Source organism: the organism of the source record quoted next, unplaced genomic scaffold, assembly GCF_019419815.1.
Source record: "Pyrus x bretschneideri cultivar Hongxiangsu unplaced genomic scaffold, Pyrus_bretschneideri_v1 Contig6, whole genome shotgun sequence".
Taxonomy (NCBI): domain Eukaryota; kingdom Viridiplantae; phylum Streptophyta; class Magnoliopsida; order Rosales; family Rosaceae; genus Pyrus; species Pyrus x bretschneideri.
The window spans coordinates 2,302,473-2,312,621 of NW_025999798.1; the positions used below are offsets into that span (position 1 = coordinate 2,302,473).

The window sequence follows — 10,149 nt, forward strand, 5'->3', positions numbered from 1 at the left end:
GGCAGAAAAAAATTGAAAGTATATCCGACTCGTAGAAGCGTTTTATGAAGAAGTACATGTAAATGCTTATTCATGAAGTACTTTAAAATGTTAACTCCAAATAGATTCTAAGGTCTAACCTGTTTTAGGCTATACGAGTGAGCTTTCGACTGATTACAATAAATACTTTGTAAATATCCTATAATTTGACAAATTACTTATACCAATACTAGTTAAAATTATGGTATTTCCTTTTACTTAGAAGATTGAAGATTTAATTTCGAATATTTTAAATGACGAATTTAATAGGTCAATTCGTCAGTTGTCCAAGATCAAATCCAAAAGCCTCACACAATCACCTCGCATTTTTATCATTCTTCAATTCAAAGCTTGGTAGCCCACCACCAATAATGCTCTCTTTGTCTAATATTTTGGGTACTAGGCACCTGTGCTAGGTGATGTTTCCACTAGTGGAAATTTAACATTTAAATATTTTTTTTCTTTTTTTTTTTAATTAACGAAATTTAGGTTTTATATCCTAGAAAGCTTTAATGAAAAGAGTTTCTCAAAACTTTTAATTAATAAAAAATCATCTACAAATTTTATTTCATAAAAAAAAGGCTTAAACTTTAATAAAAACGATTCAAATTTTAATAAAAATGGCAAAAGTTTTACATTATAATAATAATAAAAAACAACAAACACATTTTGACGTGCAGGACCACGCGTCACGACTTACATCACACACATTCACATACTCTTCCTCACTCAACCGTTCAACCTCTTTCTCTCTCTCTCTCACTTTCACATATTTCCATCAATTTTTCTCTCTCATTTCACCTCACCCATCCGCATCAACTTTTTTTCTTCTTTTTTTTTTTTTTCACCTCTCCCTACTCTTCTCTCTCCTTTCACCTCACTCTATAAACATTTTTTTTATTATTTGTTTATTTGACTATTCTTTCAATTTTTTTTTAGAACAAAGAGTAATAATATTACAAGATCAAAAATAAAGAAAATTTTCATTATTCAGTTTTATAAACACTAATATTGTCACTATTTATTAAACAGAACATTGACTACTTCTTAAACTGAACAATATTTCTTAAACTGAACATTGACTACTTCTTAAACCGAACACTATTTCTTAAACTGAACATTGACTACTTCTTAAACCGAACACTGACTATTTCTTAAACGGAACACTAATACTATCACTACTTCTTAAACTAAACACTGATTATTTTGTAAACTGAACAATAACTATTTCTTAAATTGAACGCTAGTACTATTACTATTTCGTAAACTAAACACTGACTATTTCTTAAACTGAAAACCTTGTAAACTAAACACTAATTATTTCTTAAACCTAACACTAGTACTATCACTATTTCGTAAACTAAATAGACTATTTATTAAACCAAGTAATAGTACTATCACTATTTCGTAAACCAAGCACTGACTATTTCTTAAACTAAACACTGGTATTATCACTATTTTGTAAATTAGTACTGTCACTATTTCGTAAACTAAACACTGACTATTTCTTAAACCAAAAACTAACTATTTCGTAAACTAAACACTGATTATTTCTTAAAATTGAACACTAGCATTATCACTGTTTTTTAAACTGAACACTAAAAGGTTCAAAATTTGAAGCTCTCTTCTCATTATCATATGAATCACTGACAATAATATTTATATTCTTATAGAATCAGAATAATTATTTTCACATTCCTATTTGTTCCTAAACATTATTCGAACAATTTATTTGACTTCCCTTTAATTTATTGAATACAAAATTAACAACAAAAGCATAAATGAAAGATCAAAAAAGCTAATGTGCTTTCATTGAGGAAAGTAATCTAACATTTTTTATTTTTAGGTTTTAGCTGGTTAGGGTTAAAATTAATAAAGAAATCCATAATTTGAACATGGGGTGATGATGAGATGTTACCCTACGTGTAGGGCTAAGTAGTAGTAGTCATGTATTAATGTCAGCAATATATTTTTTTTATCTCTGATCTCTCTCTCTCTCTCTCTCTCTCTCTCTCTCTCTCTCTCTCTCTCTCTCTCTCTCTCTCTCTCTCTCTCTCTCTCTCTCTCTCTCTCTCTCTCTCTCTAAAACTTTTGGGTTTGTTGATGTCAGTTTGAATAGATTTGGTTGGCATTCTTCTCTCTCTTTCTCTGAACATTTTCCTTCCCGGTGAAATATTTAAAAAGTAATTTGTGTGCTGCTTTTGCACTGTTGGTTTTCTGTTGAATTGGTAGATGCTTACTTTCGCACTGCTAATGTGCACACACGCTTTGGATTGAATAAGTTTTTGTTTTTGTTTTTGTTTTTTATCTCTTATCCTTATCATTAAATAAAAGTTATTAGGTGACTTTTGATTAAAACTTAAAGTTTTAAGTCATTTTTATTAGTTTTCCTTATATTCTAACAAGTGGAGAACACCACCTAGCACAAGTGATGGAAACGCTTAAAAATCTGTCCTTATTTTGGAAGTTATAGTAGGTTATTGTTTCATATTTTGCCTTCTCATCCAATCACGTCTCTCATAAATCAAGAGAGATTTTTCAATGTGATTAGAAGACGAGATGGTACATCATGTGTTACTATACTAATGTAGAAGTCGGCCCAAAAAGAAGTGAGTTTCGGCCCAGTGATGAAACGTTGATGGCGTGGTTGAGTTCTTGGCGATGTAAGATTGCCTAAGGATTTGGATTAGCCTCTGATGTGATTGAATTCTAGGCAAAGTGGTATTGTTAAAAATCAAGATTAGTTTCTGGATGAAGTTTAAATTAATCGCACAATGAGTCTAGGTTCAAAATCTTAATTCAAGTCAAAGAAGGTGAGATTCAGAGGTGACAGATTTTCGGTGGAAGAATGATTTGTGAGGAGTGCAGTATATAAAAAAGAGATCATGCAACAAGATAAGGACTTTCAATTTGACACACAAATCAACATTCTACACGAAAACCTCACACCTACGATTGGTTACTCACGCCAAACCTTCTTTACGATTAAGACACTCATTTTCTTTGAGTATATGTGTTCATAATACCAATTCGGCAGACAGCCAAACCTTCCTTAATATTCACCCGCTTGAGCTCATCAATAAACTGGCACGCCTGCATTAGCATTCGAGCTACTAAAAGGACGTAGTTAGCTCCTAGTTATTCAGCACATGTGCCGCATAGGCTTTGTAATTTTAAGAGTCAACAACCACACAATTGATCGCCTACTTACTAAGTATCGAACTTAACACAAATATAATATGTACCTTAAATAAAAAAAATGTTAACTTCAGTAAGAGTTGATGGATTTAGAATGATTTTCCTTCCCAGCTCCAGAACATGACGCACTATCCCATGATTCTCCTTCCCAGGTTTGACCTTTCGCCTGGCAGGAAGGAATACTGCTAGACAATAGTCTGTATTTGCTATTTAGATTATTTGATCATGTATTGGAGGGAGCTGAATCGTTTTCCAGAGGAGCGTTGGCAAGCATGGAGGCTGTCTACCTAAGCAGAAACCCAACTGCAAAAGCAATCTTGGAGCTTGTTGGGTCCGCTTCCGATGAACAAATTTACTATGATCATTTTGCATTCAGGACTTTTGGGGTAACTCTGTTAAGACTTCAGACTTTGTATATGATGATACGCATTCATTTTTGCTGACAAAAAGTGATGTTCTATAGAATCTAAACTACGAGTATATTGCCCTAGCTAACTGACTTAATTCACATATTCGTTTTTAATTGATCTCGATAGCATTGTGTATTGAAGTTTGTTTTAATTTGGAACAATAAATAGGTAAATGGTTATGGGATTGATTGCATGGCCAAAATTTTCCTGGATTTTGGGTACACGCCGCGGGAGGAGTTTAAGATTCCCAGCTAAGAAATTGAGAGCATTGTGGTTTTCTCCTCCCAGTGTTCCCATGCCTCATGGCGCTGTGTGTGTGTGTGTGTGTGTCTCCCTCTGTTCATGGAAAATAGATAACGTGTTGTGTTCACATGGTTCCTGTTTCGCATATAGTGAAACTGTTGTATCAAAAAGATGACAAATTAAATATGGTATTTCCAACCAAATATGGCAGAAGACATTTTTGCTCAAAGAAGCTTCACCTGCCCTTGCATTCTAAAACATAACACCAAAGCAAACATGAATCCCTGCTGCTTTTCCAGCTGTCCAAGAACAAATGCTTTAACCGAAAATTACATCTATACGGATCGAGGAAGCGAAAAACGGGGAAAAAGAAGGAAGAAAATGATTGCTGACAGGAGGTGGGAAATGATACAGACAGCTGCCAACCCTATCTTACGATTTGCCATTAGGTTTTGGTGATGGTTGGGGATGTTGAAGGTGATATGGAGAAGCATGGGTACCATTTGGTATCGAAAGACTCCTCTGCTGATTATGCCCGTTCCTCATCAGCAATCCTCCCTGTGGTCTGACGCCGTTTCTGGTATTTGGGCTGGACCTGACACGGTCACCTTGAATGGTCTGGAAATAATATGACGAGCTTGCCATATCCTTGAGGGCTGGCAGCGGCTTTAAGGCTTCGACAACTTCACTCATCAAGGGCCTGGCTTTTGGATCTCGACTAAGGCAGTGAGCAGCTAGTTGTGCCGCTTTTTGAACACCTTTTATTGAAAAGTGGCCTTCAAGCCGAGGGTCTATCAACCGGTAGAATCTTCTTCTTTCTCCTAGATGTGGCCGTGCCCATTCCACAAGGTTATGTTCGCCATTGGGTCGATTTTTGTCCATGGATCTTCTGCCAGTCAGCATCTCGAGTAAAACCACACCAAAACTATAGACATCACTCTTGGATGTGAGATGTCCTGCAACAAAATATAAGTGAATCTACTTAAGACTTCAACAAAGTATCGAGAATCTTTACGTATATCAACAACATAATGTCCAACAGGATGAGCACTAATTGCAGCCACCATCTTAAGACCTAGCTCCTGTAAATAACACTCACCACCAGATAATGGCATTATAACTTCTATATGCCCAAGACATGAAGTTTGAGAAACCAAACCAAGCAAACTAGTGAGGCGGATGGACAATCACAAGAAAAAACGAAAAGATGACCATTTAAGTATTTCAAAAGCAGTACCTTAACTAATTATCTTTGAGAGATATACTATCAATTCCTTACCAGTCATTACATATTCTGGAGCTGCATAACCATAAGTTCCCATCACACGGGTGGAGACATGAGTTTTATCACCCTCGGGACCATCTTTGGCAAGTCCAAAGTCAGACAGCTTGGCATTGTAATCCTGAAATGGCACTTTATTAGAAAGATGAATGATATAAAGGGGGAGTATCTGAGTTTGCCAAAGCTTTAAGCACATACTGCGTCCAATAAAATGTTGGAGGTTTTAAAGTCACGATAGATCACAGGTCTTTCTGCTTCCTCGTGGAGAAAAGCAAGGCCCTTTGCAGCACCTAATGCAATCTTCATTCGAATAGACCATGGAAGAGGCAACGACCCTGCACATAGTAGATACTGTCAAAGAATGCCAAAAATAATACTCCTAATTGGCTAATTGGGTGCACTGAATGAAAAATAGATTTTCAGAAAGGCAGTTACATACTCCTAAATAGATGGTTCTCCAAGCTCCCTCGAGGCATGAACTCATACACTAGTAGCCTTTGATCATCTTCAATGCAGTATCCTATAAGTTTAACTAAGTTTGGATGGACAAGGTCACCAAGATAATTTACTTCAGCCTGCCACGTTGAAAGCCAAACAAAAATCAATAATTGAATACAAAATGGGCAGAGAACATCAAACTATTAAGTTACAAAAAATAAGGAAAGGTCCAAACCAGCCATTCTTTATGACCCTGAAGTCCATCATGGTTAAGAGTTTTCACTGCAACAGTAAGACCTGTGCCAGGTTTTACTGGAGCAGTTCCATTTTCTTCTATCCACCCCTTGAACACGCAACCAAAACCACCTTCACCAAGAAGACTTTCAGGTCTGAAATTTCTTGTTGCCAATTTAAGATCAATAAATGTGAATTTTCGCAACCGTGAAGCAACTTTAAGTTCCTCTTCAAGTTTGGAAGTGGATGCATTACTTTCTGTATTACTAGTGGTTGACGAAGAGACTACAGTAGCTGTTGGTTGGTCTCTGCTCGTATCATTTATAGATTTAATTTCTGCACACACCAAAAAGAAACATTTGACAACTGATAAAAACATGATTTCTTAATCGCATTAAGTTGAAAACATGTTGCCATTAAGCAAATTAAGTTTAAAGCATACGTAGGATTTGATATAAGAGATTATTCAAGAAGACAAGTACACACAGCCGAAGAAATGCACAAAAAGATATACCAAATTCTGTGTGTTTGATAAGAGTATCAGCTGTCCAACACAGAATAGAATATCAAATAGAACTGCTCCAACTATCATATAAGTCAGTAGCGTTGAATAGGAATTTAGAAGACCATCTAAATTAGACGCTGTGACGACAGCCATCTGACATGGGCCATGTATCTTAAAAAACCAGTTTATATCTAGAATCATTATATATTTAACTCAACAACCACTCTTCCAACCCCAGGAAAATGTTGCTAAAGCCATAATTTTCCATCCCAGTATGATACAGACTCACCTCTGCTACCAAAATTTCATCTGCATGCCCAATCTTCTCCTTGCCAATTCCGTAATTATCAACATCACTGTTCCTAACTCAAACAGACTGAGCCTTCCTAGTTGGTGATTAGTTTTCATATCCTTCCACACAAGACAGACCAAATTTGTTGGTTGACAATCCTCAGAAGAAGCAGATAAGTTTTATACAAAGCATACAACAAACCAAAAGAGCGTGAAAACTACAGGATAGTACAGTATCAGGATACCCAAGCCTTCATCCTTCAATAAGGCAGAACACACTTCAAGTTTTCGAAAACGTGTGTCTTACGTATTTATTTAGTCATACAGTCTGGAATCAAGATATTGTTTTCGCGCTATAGGAGCCCAGCAAAGAGGGATAACTCTTGTTCTCAAAAGCAAGCTTACATATTTCTGTGGAATGTTTCTTTCAGGATCAAGAGGCTTTTTCAGCCACCAATCGGGTTATTCTCAAATGAGAAATCAAAAAAGCTCAACTGGGTTTCATCTCTAGACTCTAAACCCCCCTTCCAAAACCCAAATTTTACCCCGGTAACTGCAGGTATATTTTTAAAAAATAAAAGGGAATTTCCATGCTTTAAAATCCACCAAGAGCAAAGCTCTTTGGATTGACCGAAGTAGTATAATGCAGTCAACTTATGAGCAACTACTTACATAATCTCCACTCTAAATTTGCTTATCCTATGACTAACAAAGTAAGAACTCTACAGATTACACAACACAAGCTCAAACAGAAATAACAGAACAATCCCAAAAAGCAATCAATCTCAAGTCTCAACAAGCAAACTTGAAAGCATATGAGCTAGTAAAAGAAGTGATTCCAAGAAAAGCAAAAAGTTACCACCACAGTGAGCAGCACTGGTCCCACTGGTTGAGCTATCGACTTTGGATCTTGAAGAAATGCAGCTCCCAAAGAACCTCAGCCTAACCCAACACCCACTCCCCTCCTCCTCCACGTCATCATCATCATCCCCGTCAGCTTTGTGCTTCTTCTTCCTCCTCACCTTCGATTTGCTAATGTCCCAGGCCTCCACCTTACCATCCTCAGCTTTCAAACCCATTTCACAAACCCTAAAAACAATCAAATCCCTGTACCAGCAAACACCCAAACCCACCACCCTTCCCACCGCCGCAGAACCGTCTCTAGCCGCCGCCGACACAACACATATGAAAACCCACCAAAATCTCGGAAATTTCCGAACTTTACAAAAATCCAACTGAATTTAGAGAAAAAAAAAATGACGACCCAGCTGAGAAAATAGCTAGATCACGCAGAAAGTAGATCAAATTCGACGAACCCTTGAAGTGAAATCGATCAGCTCGCGAGGAAAAAGGGACAAAGACCAAAAAACCCAATAGAAAAGTGTCCGTTTTTATCAGAAAGGAACAGCCAAATCTCCAGTTTTAACCCAGAAATGTCTGCAGAAATCTCAGAAAATACTCCCACAAGCTACCCAGTTTAAAGTTGGGTGAAAAATAAAAAATAAAAATTTTGGGGGACCAAAAATAAATAAATAATTTGATAAAATACCCTTATAAGACACATATAATATTCCGAATTATCGATTCTCTCTCTTCATTTTTTAAAGGCTATTTTTAATGGAACCGAAGACTAGATAAAAGCAAATCGAGCTGCCCGGAGAAAACGGGCAGCTTGTATGAGCTGCCCTGGCTGCCCGTTGTATCGCTGGACGTTGCGAGGTGCAAGGCTCTGAGGCTTTGGGAAAGATGGAAGGGGGCGGGCAGTTCGGGCAGGTGGAGAAGTGAAAAGTAGGGACAGTTCGGGCAGGAGAGAGAAAGGGGAGAGGGTGGGACCCAGTCGGATGGTGACGTGTCTGGTTTGGGTGGGCGGACGGAAACGCCCGCGTCAGGTTTATATCATCACTACTCAGAACCTGCAAAATCTTGCAATGCATGCATCTAGTTATTCTCTTCTTTTTTTTATTTCTTTTTTTTTCAAATTTTCAACTTGTTTTTGTTATGTTAAAATTAAAAAGTATTTCCGAATCTTATTTAATTCTATGAGTCACGGATTCGTGGAGTTGGAAAACAAAACAGTGTTGACAATTTAAAAAAAAATAAAAAAAATAATAATAGCATTTTGTTTTCTAATTTTGTATTGGTGAGAGAGGGATGGTCAATTATTGAATAGATGTAGAAAATGCGATAAAACACATAAACAAAAAAAAGGTAATGGCAGGCATTATCTAGTTATTCGATTGAGAGAGAAATGAGTTCATATTGAAAAAAATGAAGATTGTGAAAATCACTAGTAATTAAAAGTTATAAAAATTATAAGTGATTTAACTCGTATCTGTTTTTAGATTAAAAAAAAAAAATCTAAAAAATGTAAAAAGCATTGGTGCGAAAAACAAAAAATATTTCGCGTATAAATTTATGATTGTTATTGAAAATAAAGATACTTTGACTATTGATGCCAAACCTATGTGATCATTGATAGAGGAGTTAAAATCTTCTGCAATTAAAATTTTGTGGTCTCTTTGTGTCTTGTCTACTTGAGTGACACGTGTTCTTTTGGCTTTATTTTTTTTAGTTTTTTTATTTTTTATTTTTACTTAGAAGATAAGTTGAAGAGTTAACACTGTTAAGTGAAGTTTAAATGAATTGTCAGGTGTCAACGAATGATGAGTCATAAAGATGTCGAATTTTGGATGCAGAAGATTTGAAGATTTGATCTCAGCTAGGAGAAGGACTGAGAGCTAAATTAAAAGGAGGATAAGATTAAGATTAAGGTATTGACATCATTAGTTTGTTTATTAGTTTTAAGAAATGTGAGTTGAGATTAAGGTCCTAGCGTGCAACGCAAAGATTGACTTCCAACTTCCAATATGCTAATTATTCTTCTTCTTTTTTTAATTACAATATTGTGCTCATTTATCGAATAAGAATGTTGTGCCTGCATTTTTTTCCCTTCTGCACTTTATTTTTTAATGTTCAATGATTATATTTAATTTACATGATTCAACTTTTAAATTAATAAAAATAAAAACGAGAAAATGTAACAAAAAATAAGAATGTGAAAGTTACTGGTTTTCGTAGAAAACAGAATATCTTTCCTCTAAAATTGTCACTCTTGAGTACCAAAAATGGAGAAGAAAACAAACTTTTTACTGCACAGTAACTGAATCCAAAAATAGAGTTTGGAACATTAAGAAGCACATGGTTATAACTTATACCTAATTATACCAACACCAAGTTTGACATGAATATAATCACATGTACTGTAACATCTCACATTGTACAAAGGAGTGGATCCTATAAGCCTTATATATATTCTCATCTCTAACTAGCACGAGGTCTTTTGGGAGCTCACTGGCTTCGGGTTCCATTGGAACTCCTAAGTTAAGCGAGTTCGCGGGAGAACAATCCCAGGATAGGTGACCCACTGGGAAATTCTCATGTGAGTTCCCATAAATAAAACCATGAGGGTGTGGTAGGGGCCCAAAGTGGATAATATCGTGCTATGGTGGAGTCGAGCCCGGAATGTGGTG

General features: G+C 36.1%; 1 protein-coding gene across 2 annotated transcripts; it reads right to left on the bottom strand.

Moving 5' to 3' along the window:
- Window positions 1-4,014: 4,014 nt before the first annotated feature.
- On the bottom strand, window positions 4,015-8,170 carry LOC103950872 (serine/threonine-protein kinase PBL34). Of its 2 annotated transcripts, none has more exons than XM_048572033.1 (6): window positions 7,482-8,170; window positions 5,825-6,159; window positions 5,591-5,726; window positions 5,350-5,486; window positions 5,149-5,272; window positions 4,015-4,825 (listed from the first exon to the last, which is right to left on the bottom strand). In XM_048572033.1, exons 1-6 carry the CDS (start codon window positions 7,696-7,698, stop codon window positions 4,302-4,304), a joined length of 1,473 nt encoding a protein of 490 aa, XP_048427990.1. In that variant the 5' UTR covers window positions 7,699-8,170; the 3' UTR covers window positions 4,015-4,301. The 2 variants fall into 2 exon arrangements, with proteins under 2 accessions (XP_048427990.1, XP_009360398.2); XM_009362123.3 differs by having other exon boundaries at window positions 7,479-8,165.
- Window positions 8,171-10,149: the final 1,979 nt, after the last annotated feature.

Coding starts and splice junctions, on each gene's coding strand:
- LOC103950872 (XM_009362123.3), bottom strand. CDS start 7,698: ATGGGTTTGAAAGCTGAGGATGGTAAGGTGGAGGCCTGGGACATTAGC. Junction 5,487..5,590: donor GGAGAACCATCTATTTAGGA/GTATGTAACTGC, acceptor TACTATGTGCAG/GGTCGTTGCCTCTTCCATGG. Junction 4,826..5,148: donor TCCAGAATATGTAATGACTG/GTAAGGAATTGA, acceptor ATTTTGTTGCAG/GACATCTCACATCCAAGAGT.